Raw genomic sequence first — 24,436 nt, 5'->3', positions numbered from 1 at the left:
GTCACGCTGTGTTGTGATGTTTGCTCGCTGTTGTTTGGAAAAGAGAGGGCCGTGCCGTGACAGATTGCCTCCCGCAAAGACTCGCCCAAGAGCGGTCTGTCCGGCTGCCCCGTTTACGCCGCGTGCTGTTGGGCAACTTTTGACATGACGGACGATTTTGCTAGTCTCTTGTGACGACTCAGACTTTGTGCGGGGACGGTGACGGACAATGGGGAAGCCGTGCGGTGAACGTGGAGCAGGTCAAGTTATATCTTAAAACAAATAATAATTAATAATCAAACAATCAATCAATACCCACGCTGACTACAAGGCAACACGAGTTGAATGTTTTTTTTTTTTGGATTGATTAGACTGATTGATTTCCTGCAGGAGGCGACTGACGGCACGGCGGGGTTTCATTTATTTATTTTTTTCCCCCCGCCACTCTATTGCTCGTAAATCATCCGGGATGTTTCTGAAGCGAACGCAATGGCATTGATCACTGGCCGATGCTTGGCGGACGCTTCATTAGGTACACCTGCATGCTCTAATAAGAAATGTCTCCTGCCTCGCTTTGCAAGTTACTCAATGTCATACACCTAATGTTGACACTTAATAATTTCCCACAGACTAAAAAGTAAAAGTCAAAAGGCGGGGATTTTCGGAGATCCCGTCAACCCGGTCAGGGGTTTTGGATCGGGCTTTTTCTCGTCTTCAAACTAGGAGGCTTTTCCAAATCTCCTGATGTTTTTAGGCTGAGGCCATTTTCAAACTTTGGCCAGACAAATCAAGTGCTGCCTCATCAAGGGAAAATATTTAAAAGAAAAAAAAAAACCTCACAGGCTTATTATATGTTTTGAAATATTGGGCGTAATGGAGCTGAAACGTGTGACAACACTAGCTGGGACATGAATTGTTCCAAAATTAACAACAATGGATTTATAAGAAATATAAAAATAACACCAAGTCGTCTCAAGCCCTTATGATGCTTGCTGCTGTTCAAGCCCCTCGTGTTATTTTACGATCGGACGATAGAGGGCGCAAGTTAGTAAGGAACAAGCACTGCTGGAATCCAGGCACAATCCCGTTTGCTCTGCATCTCCTGTCCTCGCATCAGTTTTGCGCACAACGGGAATTTCAACTCACTTCAAGTCGCTACAGTGCCGCAAGTGGAGCGTCACCCTGAACACCCCCCTGCCCCGACCCCCTCCTTTTTGTGTCTTTTTATGTGCACGCAGTCTGGTGCCTGTCCCGCCACTTGACAGCGTCATAATTAAAAAGCCTCCACTTGAAGAAGAAAAAAAGAAATTAAATGCATTCAAGTATGTTCCGCTGCCCAGCGTAACAAAATCGCAACCCCCGAACCAGAACGCCTGGCCCAAGCGCGCGCCTGCTTACGTTACTGGAGAGGTGGGGGTGAGTTAGTGAGTGAGGTAGAGAGAGTGAGAGCGAGCGAGCGAGCGAGCGAGAAAGAGAGAATATCATTTGCGCGTCTCTCTCCGGGTGCTGCAGAGAGAGGCTGCAGCCGACACACGTCTGCAGGCAAGTGGACAGGTCCCGGCATTCGCTAAGGAATCCAATAAAAAACAAAAAACGGATTTACATCTATTTTGCCGCTTTTCTTTTTTGTACCACTCCAGTCGTTTTTCTTTTTTATGCGCGTGGAGCCGCGTCGCGCCAGGAAACACAACTAAGTGACTTGCAGGATGAGAGCAGCCTGAGCAAGGTGGTTGGTTTCTTTTGTCGCCCGTCCGTCCCCCCCTTTTGCCTCCTTCCACACTTTTCACTGACTCGCGTGGACATATCGCGGCGCAGAGGAATACTGAGAGGAGCGATCCCGCGCAGAAGAACGTGAGTGACAATGCGAACAGCTTGCACTTACTGCTGGCGCTTTTTACGCGCGTGAAAATTCAGTGGTGCATCGAGGTTTTTTTTTTTTCTTCTCCCCTTTCCTACAAGCACAGCTGAGGCGTCATTTAAATTCATAAAGACGGAGAGCGAGAGAGAGAGAGAGGGGAAACTTGCTGCCTTCCACTGCAGCAGGAGTGATGTAGAAGAAGTCGTTTGATTCCAACATCCAGTCGACTACAGTGATTTTTTATTTTTTTTTTGGTGGTCATTTTGTCGGACACTTTGACAAGGGAGCAATGAGGACTACTGGCGCAGTGGACTATTTATACTACTGCATGCTCATCCTGCAGTTTGTGCACCAGCCCGCCGCCAAGCAGGTGTTCCGCTACCGCCTGGCAGAGGAGGGACAGCCGGACGTGCGGGTGGGCAACGTGGCCGCCGACCTGGGCATCGTGGCGGGCTCCGGCGAGGTGACGTTCACGCTGGAGTCCGGCTCGGATTTTTTCAAGATCGACAACATCACGGGCGAGCTGGCCACCAACGAGAGACGGATCGACCGGGAGAAATTACAGCAGTGCCAGATGATTTTCGACGAGAACGAGTGCTTCATCGATTTCGAGGTGTCCGTCATCGGACCGGCCCAGAGCTGGGTTGACCTCTTTGAGGGAAAGGTCATCATCTCAGACATCAACGACAACACTCCTTCTTTCCCCTCGCCGGTGCTGACGCTGTCGGTGGAGGAAAACAGACCCATCGGAACCCTTTACCTGCTGCCCACGGCCACCGATCGGGATTTCGGCAGGAACGGGATCGAGAGGTACGAGCTCATTCAGGACGCCGGCGAGAGCTCCAGGCGCGCCTCGGGAGACCCGTACTCGGGGAAGAGGCGATTCGACGAGGGCGCCGGCAGGGGCGGCGGTGTTTTTGAGCTGCAAGTCGCTGACACCACTGACGGCGAGAAGCAGCCCCAGCTCATCATCAAAGGGGCGCTGGATCGGGAGCAGAGGGACTCCTACGAGCTGACGCTGCGGGTGAGGGACGGGGGCGATCCCCCGCGTTCCTCCCAGGCCATCCTGAGAGTGATGATCACCGACGTGAACGACAACAGCCCCCGCTTCGAGAAGAGCGTGTACGAGGCCGACTTGCTGGAGAACAGCTCCCCCGGCGCCCCCATTCTGCAGCTCAAGGCGGCCGACGCCGACGTGGGGGTCAACGGTCAAATCGAGTACGTGTTCGGGGCGGCCACCGAGTCCGTGCGGAGGCTGCTGAGGTTGGACGAGAGCACCGGGTGGCTGAGCGTGCTGCACCGCATCGACCGCGAAGAGGTGAGCCAGCTGAGGTTCACGGTGATGGCCCGCGACCGAGGCCAGCCGCCCAAAATGGACAAGGCCACCGTGGTGCTGAACATCAAGGACGAGAACGACAACGTTCCCGCCATCGAGATCCGCAAGATCGGACGCATTTTCCTCAAGGACGGCGTGGCCAACGTGGCCGAGGACGTGGTGGTGGACACGCCCATCGCCCTGGTGCAGGTGTCGGACCGCGACCAGGGCGAGAACGGCATCGTGACCTGCACGGTGGTGGGCGATGTGCCCTTCCAGCTCAAGCCGGCCAGCGAGATGGAAGGCGAGCAAAACAAAAAGAAATACTTCCTCCACACCTCGGCGCTGCTGGACTACGAGGCCGTGCAGGAGTACAACGTGGTCATTGTGGCGGTGGACTCGGGCAGCCCCAGCCTGGCGAGCAACAACTCGCTGGTGGTCAAGGTGGCCGACACCAACGACAACGCCCCCGTCTTCGGCCTGAACGTGGTGGAGGTGTCGTTTTCGGAAAACAACGCCCCCGGCGAGCGGGTGACCACGGTGAGCGCCAGTGACGCCGACAGCGGCAAGAATGCCGAAATCAGCTATTCCCTGGACCCGTCCGTCAACGGGATTTTCTCCGTCGACGCAGACAGCGGCGACATCCGGGTCAACGCCATCTTGGACCGGGAGCAAAGCGAGCGCTACGAATTCAAGGTGATAGCGAGAGACAAGGGCGTCAACACCTTGCAAGGCTCGGCCACCGTGGTCGTCCTGGTGGCGGACAAAAATGACAACGAGCCCAAGTTCATGCAGGACGTGTTTACCTTCTACGTCAAGGAGAACCTCGAGCCGAACAGCCCGGTCGGCATGGTTACGGTCATCGATGCGGATAAAGGGCAGAACGCCGAAATGAGCCTGTACGTCGAGGAGGAGGAGGAGATCTTTTCCATCGAGAACGACACGGGCACCATTTTCTCCACACTGTCGTTCGACAGGGAGCAGAAGACCACGTACACGTTCCGCGTGAAGGCGGTGGACGGGGGCGACCCGCCCCGCTCGGCCACCGCCACCGTCTCTCTGTTCGTCATGGACGATAACGACAATGCGCCCGGCGTCACCTTCCCAATCAACAGCTCCTACACCCTCCTCCCGCCTTCCAGCAACATCCGAACGGTGGTGAGGACGGTCATCGCCACCGACAGCGACACGGGCATCAACGCCGACCTCAACTACAGCATCGTGGGCGGGAACCCCTTCCGTCTCTTTGAGATCGACGGCGGCACCGGCGTGATCTCGCTGGTGGCGAAGCTGGAGCAGAAGCACTACGGACTGCACCGCTTGGTGGTCCGGGTCAACGACAGCGGGCAGCCCTCCCAGAGCAGCACGGCGCTGGTCCACGTCTACGTCAACGAGACGCTTTCCAACTCCACCGTGGTGGAGGCGCAGGTGGCCAGGAGCTTGAGCACCTCCCTCAACACCAACATCGCCGGCGACCCCAACTACGACCTGAGCAAACAACGCCTGAGCATCGTCATCGGCGTGGTCTCGGGAATCGTCACGGTCATCCTCATCATCCTGGTGGTGGTCACGGCCCGCTACTGCCGCCCCAAGAACAAGAACGGCTACGAGGCCGGCAAGAAGGACCACGAGGACTTCTTCACGCCGCAGCCGCACGACAAGTCCAAGAAACCCAAGAAAGACAAGCGCAAGCAGAAGTCCAAGCAGCCGCTCTACAGCAGCATCGTCACGGTGGAAGCCTCCAAACCCAACGGCCAGCGCTACGACGGCGTCAACGAGAAGCTGTCGGACAGCCCCGGCATGGGCCGCTACCGCTCGGTCAACGGAGGCCCGGGTAGCCCGGATCTGGCCCGCCACTACAAATCCAGCTCGCCGCTGCCCACCGTCCAGCTGCACCCTCAGTCGCCCACCGCCGGCAAAAAGCACCAGGCGGTTCAGGACCTGCCCCCGGCCAATACCTTCGTCGGCACCGGAGATAACATTTCGCTGGGATCGGACCACTGCTCCGACTACAGCAGTCAGACCATCAACAAGTACAACAAACAGGTGAGGACACGCGTCTGCGTGTTCCGCTCGCTCTTCAACGTATTCTCTTTCCTCCTCTCGCTGTTTTGTGCGGCGTAATGCCTTCTGACAGGGCGAGTCTCAGTAGTCGTGTTGCCTTTAGCGTGCTAATGTGTGTCAAGTTAGCGGTATTGATCTGTTTTGGTTTGGAGTGCCATTCACATGCAATATTGAAAGGGGCCGTAATGGTTCCGATGAGCTCATTCCTTGTGACCACTCGAGGCCCCAGCTTGAACTTTTTTTTTCACTCGCCGCTAATGTGTCGGGAGGACTGCAGACAGCTCGCGTAAGCCTTTGGTTAGGGGTTAATTCATCCCAGAGGGTGGGGGGCGGGGCGAGTGGGGGTGTCGACTCGCCGCTTCTGACAAGGCGGCCTTTTCTTCTCGTAGAAAGCGAAGGCAGGTAGAAGAGCAAACATGCTTTGTTACCGTCCAACAAGAGGCAGAATCTGGTCATCGGGTCACGTCAACGTCCCGCCGCGTCTTCCGTTCCGCCCAGATTCCATTTGTACGTTTTCCTTTCCATCACCGTCCATGCTGTGTCTTACTTTATCTCTTTCCCGAACCTCTTTTCTTGTCTCCTCTGCCCTCCGGCGAGGCTTAACTCCCTTCTGTTTGCTTCCTCACAAAAAAAAAGGAGGGAAAAAAAAAATCTTTTGGACCAGCATGAAAACGAGGAGGTACGACAAGAGAAAAAGAGTCGGGTGATTTGCTGAGGTGCTTCGTTGGGCTTGATTAGGCAGAGAAATGAATTATTGATCCTTTTCTGCTGCTTTTACTTGACATCGAGTATATCTTTTTTCAGCCCTGTGCGGGGTATCTCTAATGCTGTGTGTGCGTATAAAATATATATATATATATATATATATATATATATACATATATATATATATATATATATATATATACACATATATATATATATAGATATACACACATATATATATATATATATATATATATATATATATATATAAATATTTTATATATATTTTATATATTTTTTTCCCATGTATATACATTTATATATATGCATATATCTCCCCCTTCACTAGTAATTGTCATCTCAACACTCCCGGCGTGTCTATTTGGCCAGCTACTTCCCCGGAGGATGTCGAGCGCTGTTGCTTTTGGATGTCTCTTGCATAATTAAAAGGGCACTCTATCCTCCGCATTGTATTGCGTGTCACTGTGCTCCACTTATATAATTATTTACCGCCTCGCTCGCTCTCTCTCTCTCTCCGCATTTGTCGCCACAGCGTCCCTAATAGCCACCGCCTGTATGATGGCAGGCTATCTTTGTATTTTACATTTCAGGTGAATTGTTTGAAGTGGCGAGGTCATGACTATTTGAAGTATTTACCGTGTATAGAACCATTTTGCAGTTGATGGCTTTTCCAGCCATCACTCCCCCCCCCCACCGGCTTGTCATTGGGAAGAGATAGAAAGCGGCGCAAGAAAGACGCCCCTGTTAGAAGGTAGAGAGAAAGGCCCCTACTGTTCCGACAAAGGCCCTCGGGGAGGGAGACGGGGGAGGAGGGGGGGGTAGGTGGTATAATACCAACCATTCACTGTAACCTCTTGGTATGGGGTTTCTTTTCTCTGTCCCCCTAGTCCTGCTGATCTTTCCATAATTGTACAGGCAACCTGGCCAAGTGGGTAACCAGGCAACCGTGCGGGTTTATCATCTCTTTTTAGCCTCTTCGTTCCAAAGCAAGCCATCCGGACACTTCCCGCCACTCCGGATGATAAAATATTAACACAGCGTCTTCACACTTAGCCGCCTCCTCGTCTTCATTGTGTGTACCTTGCCGGACTTTTAACTTTACTATTCTTGGCGGAGCTTCTTTCTTTTTTTTTTTTCTCCGTTGTGAAAACAATGCAGGGCGAGCCGTAATGTGGCGAGGGTTTTAAATCGCTTAAGCGTCAAATTATCAAAGGTCATCGGATTCGCTTTTATCGTCGCACCTCGCGAGGATCTCTTAATCCTCAGCAGTTTGTAATAGGCACACACACGCGCGCGTGCGCGCAAGCTATCACTCACACACACAGACAGACACACACACAGAAAAACAGACACACACAGACAGACAGACAGACAGACAAACACAGACACACGCAGGATTTCTCGCCTCAGGGCCAACGCGGTGAGCCCGACTGGACTTTTAACCTTGCGGTCGGTCACTTTCCCAACGCTCGGGCCTTCCTTCCCTGCTGCGACATAAGCTCAACCATCTGAATTGCATTTGTAGCCATGTAAACATTCGCAGGAGGCCAAGATGGAAATGTGCGCCTTTGCCTGCGGTGGTCATCTGTGGTGGTCTACCAAACAAAGTCTCACTTTGACGCACTTTCTCAACAATGATCGTTAAAAAAAACGTGTAAACGGATGTCTGCCATCTAGTGGAAGGGTGTTTAATTGCACCCAAAAACAAATGGATATTTTCCTCCTGAATGAATCAATTCCATGAGTTTGAATGTTGGTGGTATAAACTGTTAGAATAAGGCAAAAATCTTTGTAAAAATGCCGTTCACTCAGCTAACGGAAAGGCGAAGCTAATGACCACAAGCCACAACTGAGCAACGCGACGGTGCTAACAGCAAGACCGCGTGTCGTCGTTATTTTGCTTGAACCGTATCCAGAGCCACTTGACAGCATACTGTGCATCTGTCTATAAAAAAAAGAAAAAAAATTAAGTAAAAATAAATAAATAAATAAAATAAAATGAGAGAGAGAGAAGGAATGGCACTCTCACAGAGATTTTGAGAAAGCGCTGGATAAAACCTTGACTTGGTTCCCATCCAATCTGTGGATGTGGAGACATTCCAGAGAGGCTCAAGTTGTTGCAAAAGAAAAACCATTAGTGACTTTTAAGATTCCCAGGCTGGCTCACAGGCTCAGCTGGGGCAGTCAGTCACTCATCAAGTCCAATTAGTTGCTAAACAAGAGATTCCACAGGAGCTCTCGAGTTTCATTCTCCTCGCCGGCGTCGTGTCGGGTCGGCTGAGTTCCGCCAACCGCTGGTCGGCAAAGGAAAAGAGGAGACAAGAAGTTTGGATTGGCCCATTTTTTGTCATCCTTGGCCCGCTGAAGCCAAATGGATCTATCAGCGATCAATTCAATCAATGCTTGATACTGCGGTGCAGAACATCCAGATGACCAAACAAATGAAGTTCCAAAGTCATGTTACAAAAATGCCTCTGCGTTTGGTTTGGAAAAATTGTAGCTGTTGCCTGCGGACCTTGAGCTTGACGGCTGGAGCCAAACGGCCCATTTTTTTTCTCATGATGAAAAACAAAGCGTTGTCTTTCCTTTCAGCCTTCTTCCCCGCCTAAGATAAATGCGCCGGCGAGCTCGAGATTCCTCTCAGAATGACGACAAAAAATTCCACTCGTGATTGAAGGAGCTGCTCGCTCTCTCGACACCTGTCAAGATAAGAACGATACCGAGAGAAGAGCTTTGAAACGGGAAGCCACTTCGGAGCGTGGGGGATGCCACCTCGGCGCCGACGCTCCTTTCAATTTGTCGCCATCAAACGTGGAATTTGATTTCACGTCGCCGTCCATCCGCCGTATGGCACGCTTTGTTTATCCGCGGCCATTGTTAGCCGGGAATTTGTACGGCAAATTGACTTCTACAAGGCTCTCGGGGTTTTTACCATGCGCTTACGCCCATCTAGGCCCTTTCCCGGCGCTGTCGTCCCGTATCGACTTCAGGAGTTCAAGCCGGCTGGATGGGAACATCACTTAAGCTGCGCCGCGTCTCCGACTCGGGGGAATTGTTGCCTGTCGACCCGGCGCGTTGCAACACGGATCAGACGTCGGGCTTGTTTGTGTGACTAATGGGCACCCGGCGCTTTTGTGTGTACCTCATCAAAATTGCAAAAAAAAAAAACATGTCTGGCCGACTCGGGCCTGATTGTAGTCTGACGATTTTGTACAAAAAGGCCTCGGGCGGTCTGCTGTCTGAAAATGTCGCTCTTCTGGATTCTGTCAGTCGCTTGAGCTAACGTGGGAGGAGAGGTGAAGACGATGTCATTGTTCGCTTTTGGGGAAGGACGCTAGCGAGTTGGGTCGCGATTGGGCAAACTTTTGGCTTTCACAAATCAAACGCCGCCGTATGTTAGCAAAGTGACTTTGAACAGGAGAAAAACGTAATGCCGTGGGTACTGGCTGAGAAAAAAAAAACTGCAACCTTCACCCTGGGTTCAGGTTCACATTGATTTCCTTACATCTGTGACAGCACCTGTTCCTACGCAATAGCAGCCCCCGCCCGACTTTGACCTTCCTCCTTTGTAATGCAACAGATCTGAAATATTAACAATTCCTGAAATCCAGCCACTTTATGAGACACATTCATGTCTGGCTGGAGATAAATAATGCATTCACAAGCTTTACATTTGCAGCGCCTTTCATGAACACACTCCGAATATTAGCTAAGCGGCAGAAAACCAACAGCCACGACAAGACCACTTGTATCACCCCCCTCCCCGCCCTTGGTTTTGGTGCCCCGCCCCCCAAATGAAATTACGCGTGTATGAAGCAGGAGGCGCCATCCATCAAAGCCTGGAGGCGGGCCCGAGCAGAAATATCCGCGCTAGGGTTGTACAGTACAGTGGGAGCGTATCGTGCGAGGGAACGGCCCCGTGCCGTGCCGCCGCTCCATCATCCATCCCGCGACACGCCTGAGAGCCTTTTAATATCCTGCATGAATATGAGAAGGCAGGCGTGTGTGCGTCAGGTGTCTGCCCAAGAAACGCCGTTGGTCAGGTCTGAATGACTATCTGGCCCTGACAAGTAGGTAGTCGGAGGCGGGGCTTAAGTCTGCCAGAAGTAGGATAGGCCATTTTGTTGTTGCTCCAAAATATGCCTCATAAATGCTAATTTGCGCTAGGACAAAACCAAGAAAAAAAACAGAACATGATATGAGTTGAAAAAGCTCAGGCTTGAATTGCTTTTGGCTGGTTTGTGTCCAATAAAAGAGATCCAAGTTTTGAACCGAAAGTGGGCACAAAAAGTTGTCGAAAGGCTCAAAAAGGTCACGTGTATTCTTTTTGGCAAGCGGAAGCTTCTCTAATTCCGCCTCTCGTCAGACAAATGGATCGAATGACTCCAGACGTGAAGTTTGGCTCCAGGCGTGGGATTTGCGGCATCTTGCCCACTAGTTTGGGATTTAGCTTTGATATCACCTTTTACTCTTTGCGCCATCTCAAGAGAGTCGCGCTCGCTCTCCCCGGCAACAAAGTCCTTAGCAACAAGCGGTAAATCAACCCGACCGCCGGGATGGAGCACGGCGGCCATTTTGGATGGGAAGAAAAGACAATTGTTGGTGGGCGGGTGGCCTGTTCTAATCCCGGCAGAAATATTGCTCTTTGCCACGCTTCATTTAGCCTCGATTGGTCGTGTGCAACACTCGCTTGTAAATGAGTCTGGATGCGGCGGTGGGAACCGCCTCGTTTGTGGAAATCCAGACTGTTGTCGCGGGCAGGGTTAACGACGCCGTCCGTCAAATTAGCGCGCCTGGTGCGGGTCGGCGATGATAAGAATGACTCGAGCAGATTTGACTTTTTGTGCCAGGTACCATTAAAAAATGGCCAACATCAACAGTTGCCATTCAAAATGCAGATGGATGGATGGATGGATAGATGGATAGAAATAAACAGACAGATAGATAGATGTAAATAAATAAATAAACGAATAAATAAATGAATTGAATCAATTAAATTCATTACATAAATTAAATAGATCAAATAAATAAACAAGCAATAGCAGTAGCAAGAGGCGGCGCCCTTCTGCTTTTGGGGCAACTTTGACGGACGGCTAAGCGGCAGCCCGGGTGACATTTCACTGTGTATATTGGAGCTCCCCGGTCGCTCGGTCAGACGTTTGCCGTCATCGGGATTCCGCGGCAAATGTTTGAGCAGCTCCGATTACTTTGGCCCCGCCGAGCCGATCGGCGGCTGATTGTTTGATGTCGGCGCAAATGTGCTTAACACGCAAATCTGGCCACCTCCCTCGGCTTCCTTTTTTTTTTTTGGGCCTCAGATTTATGTCAGGGCGTGCGCGCATGTGTGCGCAGACTCCTTTGAATGAGCTTTTCTTAACTCCTCTCGTCGAGAATCGCGACACGACAATCAGAGCCCTTGTCGTTTATGTTTAAATCGTGAGCATTATCAGTGCCAACATGGTTTTGTTTGAAGAAGCGGGGGGGGGGGGGGATTCTGGCGATGGTCCTCAGTCGCATGCCCGTGTTTGCCCAGGAATCCTTAGTGGGCGATCCATTGTTACTATGGCAATCTAGCGCGACATATCCCCCACCCACCAATCCACCCACCGTTTACTTCTCCCATGGCAGTATGCCTGGATTTTCTTTTGGGGGGGGGGGGGGGTGAAGCAATTTAACAGCTCCCATCAATGCCCAAAGCATCGCTCAGAGACGCACCCCCCCCCCCTCAGCACACTAACAAGTTGGCCTTGGCTTGGATGAGTCGCAGGAACACGGCGTTCCGCTCAAATCTTGTTATAAAGCCACCTGGGGAAGCGGGAACATTTCAAACGCCCAAGTCCCTCGACACTAAATTGGCGCCGCTCGTTCGGCCACGACGGGGGCTCATCTCGTCGCCGTGTCGAAGCTCCCGTCGCGAGTCCTAATTCACTACCCTCCCTTCTTTTAGACTTCCGGCTCCCCGAGATCAAATTAGACAATGACGGAACATCAATGAGCGTCTCCACGGGATCCAGTCCGGATCGTTCGCTGGCATCCTTTGTCTGTTATGACAGAGGCGGCCGGTTACCGCCGCAGAGGAACTGATGTTTTCGTGAGGGCCTCTCGGACTATTTTTCCATCTGGCTTCGACATCTCTGAAAAGTCCTAAGCACCCCGCTGAAAATATCTTCAACAGCCGCCGAGGCGTGGAAAGAGATAAGCGGCCAAAGACGTCTATACCGAATGAAAACAATGGCGAGAGCGTGGAAAAGGGCGAACTTGAGCCGAGAGGTCGGAACGTAAACAGGAAGTCGGCCATTTTGTTTTGAAAGTGCCGTTTTGTTTTTTACAGGTACTAAATTCCATTAAAAGGAGGCTGGAAAGTCAGTTAAAAATCATCTTTCCAACTCAAGGCCATCCTTCCAGCGTAGCTCAGCCGCTCCTGAAAATTTCTGAGCGCCGCCTTTGAACGCATCATATTGAGCTTGATATGATTAAACTTGCATCAAGATGGTGGGTCAAGGCTGACTGTTGATGCGATGCGCTGCAAGTGATTCTTACTCTTCAGAAAAAATAGTAACCGATTTGATCAATGTGAAGTTGAATTGAAAGGCGTCAAAGATTTAAAAAAAAAAAAAAAAAAAAAAGGAAGAGCAGTAGCGGAAAGGAGAGACATTAAAAATCTGAAGCTGCAGCTAAAGATAGCCTGAAGCTTTTTTGTGGTCGACTCGACATATTTACACCACAATGCATGTCTTGGCCAATTAGCCGGGATAAATCTGCACTATTCGCAGGTGGGACCGCCGTCGGTCTTCCCCGAGCGAGATGATGAGGATACGAGGAAGCTAGCGGTGTGCGGGGAGGGGGTGTGGACCGACAACACACGACGCGCTAGAATCGCACGGCCATTTTTCACGGGGCCTTTTCAAAGAGTGCCGAGCCCCGAGGAGCGGCTGCCCGCTTGCCAATTTTTCAAACTTGTCACTCCCTTTTCGTGTCTAGGCGTGCGCTGCCGCACAAAGGCGGCCCTCCTCCCTCCTCCCTCTTCCCGCCGCCTTTCTTGTTGTCATTGTGCTGATGCAAGGTAAACACCGTGTCGCCCGCCCCCTCCCCTTTCCCGTCGCCACAATGCATCACTCGCACCTTTATGTAGCAGTCACGCCGAGGCGCGTTGTTTCCGGCGGCGCCCGTGCTTTTTCGACAGCGCGTTTGAAGGATGCCCGGAAATACGACTCGTGTGAATAAAACGTCGACGGCTTTCGAAATCCAAGGACGCCGAGCTTCTACGCTTCATCAGATTGAAGCCGACCTGCTTGCTAATCACATTTCCCTGCGCCGCTCTCGGCTCCTTGCACCTTCTGGGTATGGAATTGAAATTTTTAAAAAAATACCTTTTTGATGCGGTTCCTGGAAGTGATGACATCACACAAAGCCCCGCCCTTTCGTGACATATGCATTGACTAAAAAACACATTCCCCGGATGCCTTCCCCAAAAGGAAAACTGTCAAGGACACACCCTGCAGAGGTGTTGACTTAACTACTTGAAGGGCCTACAATCCAGACTTAGTCAAATACTTTCACAGTCAACTGACACTTTGGCAAACAGCCTTCACTACAATGAATTCCAAGTAGGTTTTGTATTGACAGAGACGGCTCGTAACCTCCACCCGGAAGGTGACGATTGCATCAGGGCATCGAGCCGTCGCAATTTGAACAACCTCAAAACTGAAATTGTCCCTAAAAGTTCGGCAAAGTTGGGAACAAAGGGCTTCGAGCATCAGTTAGTTGAAAGGATGCGCAAAAAAAGTCTCAAGGAATGAACAGGAAGTCGGCCATTTTGGTTTGAAGCACCAACGTGGGTGGCGAACTACATTTTCCAATGAGCCCTAATAGGAAGCATTTATCCTGGACAGAGGTCACCTTGTGACATTTTTTTTTTTTTTTTTAGATATTGTTTCTGGAGAAGAGCACAGTGGCGCATTGATAGCAAGCTGTGGACTGAGAATTAAGCACAAATCAAATTGTGCAGTAAATACGTCAATTTTATCCCGCATGGAAAGATTTGAAACTCCTGGTTGAAAACGCACATGAGCACATCTTCCCTTCCTATCTCAAGCAGCTGCCTGATTTAATTAGTTTGAGGTGAGGAGCGTCGAGATGAGGGTCACGCTTGCCATTCCGGCCCAAATGGAGATACGTCCCGGGAGACGACGACGCTTGTTGCTAATTTAGGGCTGCTCCTAGCTAGCGTTAGCTCAAATCAGCTAAATGAGCTAATCACAGACGCAGAGTTGGGCAATTTATCAATATTTTCATCCTTGGGGTCATCGTCAAGCTGTCCTCATTCATAATATCATCGTCCCTCTGTCCCCGTCCTGGCCATGGACAAAGGCCTCCGTCTGTCCGTCCATCAATCTTCCGGAATAAATAACAGCTCATCCATTCTTGAGGCTACAATGACCAGCCGCGCTCCTCCCATATTGAAGTTTTACAACGAGCATTCATACAGGGGAAGGCATCAGCTATGGATTTCCAGTAATGGCCGTTACTGACAACGCTCGCTGCTCCCATCAAGCCATAATGGATGTTGGGGGCGGGGAATCGATGTTGGATAAACAGCAGGCCTTCGTGTTTGAATGTTATTCAAACAAGCGCCAAGTCCAATCTCTGATGGGAGCGTTTAGATAGAGCACCTGGCTCTCCGGCGCAGCCTCGCTCTCCGGGCCCCGTCTAGACGGCTGTTCCCGGCATCGCCGGCCTTTTATCAGACATAAAGAGGAGCTCTCGTATACCTAACGGCTTTCGATATACGGCCTCCGAGCTGGAGATGGTGCGACTTCATTCGCATCACGCCGCCGAGCACGCCTTTGCCTGTGGATGCGATGGACGACATTTTATCGGCTTTTGAATCGGCAAAAAAACGGCTTCTGTCGTGTTGTTTTCGTTACATTTACAAGAGGATTGACAATAACTCGCAGCAGAAGCACCTCGGGAGCACCATCTGTCTGAGCTGGAGCAATCAAACTTTTTTTTCGTTTCGCTTTTACGTGACAGGCGGCGGGAAAACGGCAAAGTTGTGCCTGGTGGCACAAAGTCTCGTCGCCGACTGTGACCTTTGAGCACTTCACTCGGGTCTGTTTAAGAGGAAAGAGGCGGCGCTTAAATGCCAACGACACCCACCGGAAACTCATCCAGCCGGTTTTGTGAAGGAACGAGCGAATTTGACGCTCGGAATCAAATTGCCAACGGAGGACGTGAGGCGCCTCGACAAAAGGGGGGGAAAACAAAAACACGCTCTTCTCGCTTTTTGATTGCTCTCAGTGACGGCTAATTACCGGGCTCGGTGTTAAAAAGAAGCACAAAAGGGAACAAAACACGCTTGGGGGGGTGGGGGCGGGGCCTGTTTGTCATGACAGATCTTTTGTGATGAGCACGCACGCAGTCGAATGCGATCCAAAAGTTTTGGGATGGAGCTCGACAAAGACGTCTTTGTGTACTCGCGTGAAATTGACCTTATCCTCGTCTATGCTTGTTGATTGATGAGGCGACAATCTGAAAGGCATAGAAGCCACACACTATGAAATGTATTTGATTCCCTCTCGACAACCGAGCGTGAAATTTGGCTCCCGCAGACTGACTGGTGCCCGTGAGGCACACAGCCGTGCTTTCTCAACCTACACACGACTCCTGATCTCAACTTGCAACGAGTACGAAGCACAACTGCTCATGGAATCAATTTTCGATCCCTATTTTATTTTTTTTTTTAAAGATTATAGACCTCAGTCACACTTGAAATCTTGTCGTGGTGCCACTGCTCAACTTTCCCCGTCAACTAAATCAAGGTGACAGCTATTTTGTCCATTGGCTCAGAAATAGCAAGCAAACTTTGTTACCCGACAGGCGACAAGTGTTGACAACTTGTCAGCGTGAGGACGTGTTTCCTCTGAGGCCAGCGACACAAAAGCTTCACCTCCGCCGCGGCGCAATTTGGATCATTAGCGTAACGACGGACTGCGGCCTGCGGGCAGGACGTGCTTGGTGTCAAATTGCCACGCCGCGCGACGATACGCCGCTGTTTATGCCGTCAATGTCGACGAAGGCAACATTTCCCACACTCGAGTGTGTCTTTATGTGAGCTTTTCCAACAAGGACAAAGCTCTCTGCTACGCTACGCTACGGGTTGAATGGCAAAGAGGAAGAATGCACGAGGAGGTTTACGCATACCACAGCTTTTATCTTCTCAAAACATTGGGTAAATGAAGTGAAGGATAAGTGCTTTACACATTTGAGATGAGCTGGCTCAATATCACATTGATGAGAGCGCCACCCGTTAGCACGTCTACAACTGTTGAAATAAATAACAGGCTACTTAAAATAACTAGCTGGCTAGCTATCTAAGTAGCATGGCTAACATCAGAGCTTTTCTTCTCTGACGTTCTTTCGCAAAGCATAGTCGTAATTATTGGAAAATACTTCTACATTTTCACGCGGACACATTGTATTTTTTTGTTTACTACCGTGGAGCTTGCTCAAACATTTCAAAAGAATACAACATCTACAACTGTTAAATAAATAAATTACTGGCTTTTTTTAAAAAAAAGAACTAGCTGGCTAGCTGGCTAAGTAGCATGGCAAACATCAGCTCTTTTCCTCTCTGACATTAGTTGGCAACGCGTAGATGAGTTGTCTTTTTTTAATAAAAAGAATACTTTGATATTTTCTCTGGACACATTCTAGTTTTTGTTTACTACTGTGGAGCTTGCGCAAACATTTCAAAAGAATACAACAAAGGGATTAACTCAAAGAGTGAAATTTGTTCGAGTCGTAGCACAGTTGCCTCAATCATATTTGAAGTTATTTTAGCAAGCAACCTGGTCTTTTTCTATATTAAGTGTGACTTGGCCAATGATGGAATTGTAGCCCTCCAACCCAAATAACAGAGTTGACTGCGTTTGCTAGCTTGAATGTGATGTGCTCAATTGATGACTTCACCGGAAAAGCCCAGCGAGCCGGCTCAAACATTGGCATGAAAATTGGAATTTGGTTCCAAATGTTCCCATTCTACAGCTCACTGAAATAATCAAATAAATAAATAAATTAAGCCCACAAAGCATTTCATGATGCCTGCCGGATGGTCTGTTGATTTTTTTGTTTTGCAAAAAGCTAAAGTGGGCTAGCAACTATATATCACCTTGTCTTTTTTTTTTTTAAATCCAGACATCATTAAAATACCTCTGGCAAAGCTCATGTAGGTTATTTCTCATTTTACGCGTACCCCCACCCCTCCCCCTGACATCTTCTTGGCAACGCAATGTTACATCACCTGAGAAAAATCCAAATAAGGTTCTGCTTGTCCAGCACTTGTACTTCTCTTGTTTGAAAAAATGTGAGCACTTGAAAACACCGGCAAACAAAGCTGTGAGCGGGGGTGGGGGTGTATTCATTTGATTTCATAAATTAAACATACATTTGGCTCGACATCTCGTACCTTTTTTTGTTGCGCTTTCATTAGCTCGGCATAATGAGAAAACTCGTGTCCGGGGCCGGAACGAGCCGAGCTCATTTGAAAGCGCACCGCAGGGTTTGCAGGCGGCAGAAATGAAAGGCCATGTTAGCATGTATTCCCTGATTTGTTCATCTTTAGGCTTGCGTCACCTATTTAATCAGCTGGACAGATTCTTTCGACGCAGCTTTTAAAGAAAAAATTCAAAAAGTAACAATTAAATTAAACATTTGTTATTTTATACTATATACTATTTAATGTGCTGGACAAATTCTTTCGACGCAGTTTAAAAAATTAAAAATTAGTTAAAAAAAAATTCTTGTTAAGACTGCATATTTTTGTTGTCTAACTACTGACTTACATTTAGTTATCTTTTTTAAATGCCTGCGGAAATATGGTGGGATTACAAGGGGGAAAAAAATTCTACGTTTAAACGTCTTGCATGGTCGTTCCATGTGTAGGCCGCTAATTGCCGTCCGAACAACGCGCCCATGTACCTGGCAAATACATGAATCAGAGCCCAAATGGCACTTTCAACTTCATTAGCCAGGAGGTAGACAGATACATTAAGTCACGCCTGCATGTGGAAAATGTGCCCACATCAGCATTTTCATCCAGAGTGGGGCCCTTTTAATGAGGGGGGAGATTTTATACTACGCTGCATTATTCAATTAGGCGGCAGAGAAAAAAGTCAAGTCTGCTCCCGTGGCGGCTGCAGGATGGGAAAAGTCATCCAAGATGGGTGGTATTGACACAAACGCTGAGGAAGGTGGGCGGGGGAAGGGTATTGTCGAAAAAGGACAATGCAACGGAACGGCGCGTACGTTCGGCAGCGGGCGTCTTAATAATGCGCAGCCGCCTACGCACGGCGCCATCAACCTGCATATGAAAGCAGAAACATAGTAATATTTCTACTGGACCGGCACGGCACACATTAGCGCTGATGACAGTTGTTGAATTGCAAATGCGTTCTTGCTTCAGCGCGTTATTAGAGCAACTTTTTAGCATTTGCTTCATTTTCCCGAGTCGGAAAGCCTCGCGCTCAAAAGGCAAAGGCCAACGCTGTTTTAGTAGACTCCACGACTAAAAAAAAATCGGTGCGGCGGCACCGCATTGCCAATCTACGCTTCGGTCGGCGAGGTCACGAGACACGCTCGGAACTGATGGCGCTCGTTGATCCGTTTCAGACCGGCGATTGGCGGGTCCAGCTCAACTGCGACCCGACTAAAAACGACCGCTATAGGAAAAATGGCCGACTAATCTAAAATGCATAGCGAGCTCACAAAATTGGCCCGAAGCGCAGTCGCCAGTTGGTGTTTATTCCTCAAGCTACAGTGCAAGCCAAAGACAAACAATAACATGGAATCAAAAAGGCAAAACGACGGGTCGTCTTACGGGATCGGCATACAAATATCATCCTTTTTGGACGTGGGAGAGTGAAGCGAGCTGGGATTGCGCTCAAAGTCTTTGAAATCCTCGGAGGCGGGGGGCGGGGGCCGTCATGTGCCAAGTGGCAAATTGATCGTGACATGGCGGCATGGAGAAAGAAGAGGCCGGAGTGTACCGGCATGTCAGAGGCACAGAAGGAGGAAGCTGTGCACGCTAACGGGCACGCTGACGCGCACGCTAACAAACGGGAAGACGCATTCTTGGGCTACATTTGATTGGAAAGCGGCAGATGGCTCAAGGGCTGAAGTTTCATGTCAAACTAAACACAAAAGAAACTTTACACATTGCGCATTTCAAACTGTAACTTTGCCCTTACGCTAATTTTAGCTAGCTTAATGCTAACAAGACACAATGCAAAACGCCACAGACAAAATCTCAAATTGATATGCAGTAAACATTTATAGATTGAATATTTGGACACACACACAGTCAAAATCATATACGTTCACTAATCACAGTTATTTGAACAAATGAATTATTTATATGATGTAAAATTTTGTATGTCGCCATTTCTCTATGGTGTAAAATCAAGTAAGCAGTTATTCAATGAGCTAAAAACAAAAATATCTGAACGAATCCGAGTGATATTGTCTTAATAATAATAATAATAAGCTAGGTTGCCCACCCCCATAAAAATGTTTTTAAATTTTTTCTTTGCACGGGAAATTATGCCACTGGCCTGAGCGTGCATCATTTGACAGTTGGCTGTGGCTGCGCTCTTAATCACACTTTGAAAGCCTCCGTTTTGCTCAATTGCTATTTTTGAGCTTAAACACTCGGGTCTTTAGAAGTCTAACGCATTAGGCTTGAAAACCTTGGAATATTAAAGTCTGCAACCATATCTGGGTGAATCCTCGCTTTGCCTTTTATTGCTTTTGAAAAAAAATAAAAATTCTGGTGGAGAGTGACCATCTGGATAAAGCCCGCAGGATTTAGTCATATATCCAAAATGGCAAAAAGAAAGTAAATCTGCCACTGAAGTATTAAGCATGAGGTCAGACGAGCGAGTGAGCGGAGGGCTTAAGCCAAACAATCTGCCGCTCCCAAGCAAAACGGAGCTTTCAACCTGCTGGCGTTGGCCACTAAAATATTCATCATAAAATGTTTTATATGACAGGCTGTTTTGTTTTGCTTGAGTGAGAGCTCAAGCCCCGGCCAGATGACAGTGTGTTTTATGTCAACGCTTTTAATAGTTAATCAGACGGCGAGAGACGCTTGGCTTTTGTACGAAGCCACTCGGGACGCTACGGATGAAAAACGGAAACTTTGACCTTACCTGGTCGCTGGCAGTGGCTTTATTCGTCCAACATGAATCGGCAAGAACTGGACTTTCAAATGATGCCGCTCCAATTCCTGCGTAATTGAAAAACAAAAAGCGCTTTAGTCTGGGATCAGACGAGTTTATTGCGCAATTAATTAGAGGGTGATTAGTCAGGTTGATAACCCTAAACAAACAGAACATTGTATTATTTTAAGTTGAACTAAATTCACTAATTGCATGCATATACTCCAAAAATATGAAGCATAAGTAATTAGAAATTGATTGAGTCACTCAAAGTTAAGATGAACACAGTTTGTAGCTCAAAACAAATATTTCAAGCAAACCAAACTTTTCAAACAAACAAAGCATTCAAGTCAATTTCCTACCAATTGCATGTGAGCAGGAACTGAGGAGTCTCTTTGGGTTTTTTTCTCTGTTTAAGTTTTCTTTCTTTCAGTAACTTCAGGCTTTCCCTTAATTTTTGTTTGTTTCGGCTTTCCCTACTTTGTTCCCCAGCTCCACACTGGTCTGTAGGCAACATGGCCGCCCCTGGCATCTGACAGGAAGTTTGGTGACTAGTCACATGGCTGTTTTTTCTCTGCCCCCTGCAGGTCTGGAGGGGAACTAGTGGATATTTTGCCTGAATGATCTCTGAATCTGTTAGCTGATGTGACACTCACAATGTTTCAAGAAAATATAGAGTAGGAACAAGGCAGCTGTCTTTCAGACCCTCCCCCAGTTGACTGGTGCTGGAACATCTCCAGCAAGACTATTTAGCAATCTAGCGGTGGCTGCAGGTTGAAAGACGACGCTGTGCCACCTCCTCCCGACCAATTAGCGATTCCCTTTACAGTCACGACGACGTCGTGTTTTTTGACAGCTAGCATTTTTTCTGGAATGACATTGAACCCTCCTCTCTGTTTCGATGGCCTTTAATCTGGTTCTTCAAACAGAGGTTGGAGCCGAGCTTTAGATGAAAGGCCTTTGCGTAACGGCAACCGTCTCTTTGACCTCGGGTTGGTTCTCCTTCCTTGAGAGCCGGGCCTCGTTAGCGGCCGAGCCACGTCACCGGACCCATCAAACGGAACGCACGGCAAACACCTGATAACGCCTACAAGGGATGAAGGCGAAAGCCGTTAACGCGGACACATTTCCTTTTGCTGGATTTCAAGTCAACATTTATTGATTTGAGAAAAGATTGAGCATCAGACAGCAGAATATAAAAAACTAAATCGGTTTGACTGGAGTTGATCTGCCACCATTTCCTCTTTACTATTCTAGCACGCTAGCACGCTAGCACGCTAGCACAATGCGGACACATTTCACTTTGCTGGATTTCAACTCAACATTTATTGATTTAAGAAAAGACAGCAGAATATAAAAAAACTAAATAGGTTTGACTGTAGTTGATCAGCCACCATTTCCTCTTTACTATTCTAGCACGTTAGCACGCTAGCACTCCTTGCTGGCCAAGACCTCCCAGAAGCGCCCGGGAAAAATGTGGCACTTTTTGTCGTATCGACTCCTCCACATTCCTTCACCAAGCCGCGTACATTCCACCTCTGGCGCCTGACTCGCAGCAACAACAACACACAAAAAAAAATCAAAACCGACTCAGCCGTTTCAGTGTCAAGAAGAAAGATGGAGCGAGCGTCTTGACGCAGTGCCTCCAGTCAATGGCGGCAGGTAGACGCCAAGTTCAGGGCCAGCCTCTGACTGTAGTCACATTTGCGCACGTCGGCGGCGTTTTGTTGATGGATGTTCTTTTTGCGCCGCCTCCTGAAGAGGCATGTGCCCTTTCTTCACAGAGCCGACAATCGAAACGACGGCGGAAGAACGTCTCGCGTGTTGCGTAAACTTGACAGACCAAAGTACAGTTTGGAACATCATCACAAATATCAAGGATATTATTCGTCAGTGAATTAAGACAGGAAAGACAATGATTAGGATTTACTGACTTTCTCATCTTAGAGATTAATTAAAAGATTGCCATCAAGAAGGAAATAGAAACTCTGGCCGTTTTTTATGGCGGATCAAAAGTGGTCGCCAAATCGTTAAGATCACTCACACTGGACACACACATTGAGTCGCTCGCTCGCACGCATGCTGCCTAAGCTTCTTTGTGATCCTCTTCCGTGCCTTTTTCTTCATCTTTTCCATCTCATTCTTTTCATCGACTTTCATCTACTTTGGTGTACCATTTTTAAGCCGACCCCCCTCCCCGTTTGGTCGAGGGATGGATTTTTGTTCGCGGCAAAAGAAGACGCCTGCTTTGTCCCCGTGCCGGATGCTGAAATCTGACCTATTTTGCCAGCCAGACCGGGAGGCATCTTTTCTTCCCCCTCTTTTGCCCCGATTTTACCAAGCAAAGCAAATCATGAGGAAAAGAAAATCCTCCCTCCTCATTTTTGAACAAGTTGGCCGAGAGTGCCGCGGTCATTCTGATTCGAGAAGACCAGGGATGTCAAAGTTCAGATTTATCGACTTCATCACGGCACGCTTACACGGGCCATACAAATTGAGGTGGATGTCCGGAACTGGACCACGGGCCTCGAGTTTGAAACCATTTTTTCATTCTTTGCCACCTTGGACAGTCACCTCCCTTCATGAACGCAACAATTTGATCCCTCGCTGCCTCCGCGGCCGTTGAAATAAAATGAAATTCTCCTCCCATCAACAAAAAGTCTGGAGAGCCGTGATTTGGGTCTCGGCCTCCTGACCCGCAAGCCCCCGGACCCGTTTGTTGCTACTAATCGAGCCTGTACAATGATGAGGAGCGGATCAAAGACTAAATGCATTTGGAAAATGAAGCAAAGAAATGTTGACAGCTTGTCCGGTACTACATGCAAAATATGTCCAAACGCTCCTTGCGATAAAATCCGATTCATCGAACATGAATCGGGAATAGCCGGTGGAGGAAAAGCTACGTGATTAGCCGAGACTGATCACGCAGTCTTTAAATGGACTTTTGCACATTGGTTATGTGTGTGTGACCCCTATGATAATGACGCTATTAAATCTTTAGCTTAAGCTGACTTTGCTCACCCCCTCCCTCCCCATTCTCTGTCTTCCATCTTCCCCCCCCCCCACGGGGCCGAACACTCACTTCCTTCCCGGGCCGCATTATTAGCGTGCATTGCGCTCTCCTGCCTCTGCAGAAGCCATTAGCTAAGATTAGCAGAGGAAGAACCCCGGCCTCCCTCCCTCTCTCTCTCCCTCTGTCTCGGTCTCTCTCCCAGTCTCCCCCCCTCTCTTTCTTTCTTCCCCCGCTCTCGCTCCCTCACTCTCCTTCTCTCTCCCTCCATCTCTCTCTCTCTCTCTGTCCCATCCTCCCTCTCTCTCCTTCTCTTTCTCGCTCTCCCCTCTCTCTTCCCCCCATCTCTCTCTCTCTCGCACTCTCTTCTGGCCGTCATGCGCGCTGAATGATTAGCTTCCATTATAGCGGGGTCTTATTGTGCTGACAGCGGCAGCTTCTGATCCCGGTCGTGGCCATTAAGAAAAAGGAATAAAATAAATAAATAAGAGATTCGCTACCTGTATGTGTGAGTGTGTCAAGCGAGATGACGTGATGGCTTTGGAAGCAAAGAGGGTGAACGAGGAAGAACTCGGAGCATTGATTGCTTCTGCATGTAAATCGAATCTGGTCTTTTTCTTCACGTGACTGTGTAGGCAGAAGGTAATGCGGCGGCGGCGGCAGGCTTAACGCTAAGACACAAAAGATTCACACGACCTCCGCCTAGCAAAAGTCAAGGCAAGTCTTGTTTGAAAGGAGGCTTTCTGGAAAAAAAAAAAATGTTTTTCAGCAACTGTTGCTAACTTAATGAATGGTTGCATATAAACGATGGCGTGAGAGATTCACAGCATTGTAGTCATCATTGTCGAAAAAAAAAAAAAAGGTCAGATGCGGTCGGTAGGCCGTTAAATGGCGCAAATTGGTGTGATTTCCTTGTAACTGGGCGGAGGGATTTCTTTGGAACATCAGCAAGTTTGGCCGCCCTCCCCTCCCTCTCTCTCTCTCTCTATTTATCTGTCTGCGCCTCGCTGGGCTTCTTCCTCCGCGCTTTGCTGAGCTGCATTTCAATGAGCTTGCCCCGAAACGCGCTGTCAATATTCCTGACAAATCTCCAAAGCGTGATATCGCAGGACGCGGCGGTGGAGTTCCAACGCTTTTTTCACTTTGTGAGCATTTGCTCCGTCATCTTGCGTCTCCTTTCTTCCCACCGCGTTGAATACAAAGAGATACAAAAAAAAAAATTGGAAATTCAGCGCCAAAATAGCCACTTCCATTTAAAATGGCCGCCG

The 24,436-nt window shown here is 48.8% G+C and overlaps 1 protein-coding gene across 7 annotated transcripts in view; it reads left to right on the top strand.

Moving 5' to 3' along the window:
- The first annotated feature begins 1,468 nt into the window (after positions 1 to 1,468).
- The window catches only part of pcdh7b (protocadherin 7b), a 72,570-nt gene continuing 49,602 nt past the window's right edge, over positions 1,469 to 24,436 (top strand). For 6 of the 7 annotated variants that reach the window (XM_037263159.1, XM_037263158.1, XM_037263157.1 and 3 more), the window contains exon 1: positions 1,469 to 5,198. In XM_037263159.1, the coding sequence (XP_037119054.1) occupies positions 2,127 to 5,198 (3,072 nt within the window). In that variant the 5' untranslated portion in view covers positions 1,469 to 2,126. Of the gene's footprint in view, positions 5,199 to 12,431; positions 12,435 to 24,436 lie in introns of all 7 variants that reach the window. The other variant, XM_037263164.1, reaches the window with a different exon arrangement.

Source organism: Syngnathus acus, chromosome 10 (genome assembly GCF_901709675.1).
Source record: "Syngnathus acus chromosome 10, fSynAcu1.2, whole genome shotgun sequence".
Lineage (NCBI taxonomy): Eukaryota > Metazoa > Chordata > Actinopteri > Syngnathiformes > Syngnathidae > Syngnathus > Syngnathus acus.
The sequence above is the reverse complement of the archived record's forward strand: the minus strand, read 5'-3'. Positions and strand labels throughout refer to the sequence as shown.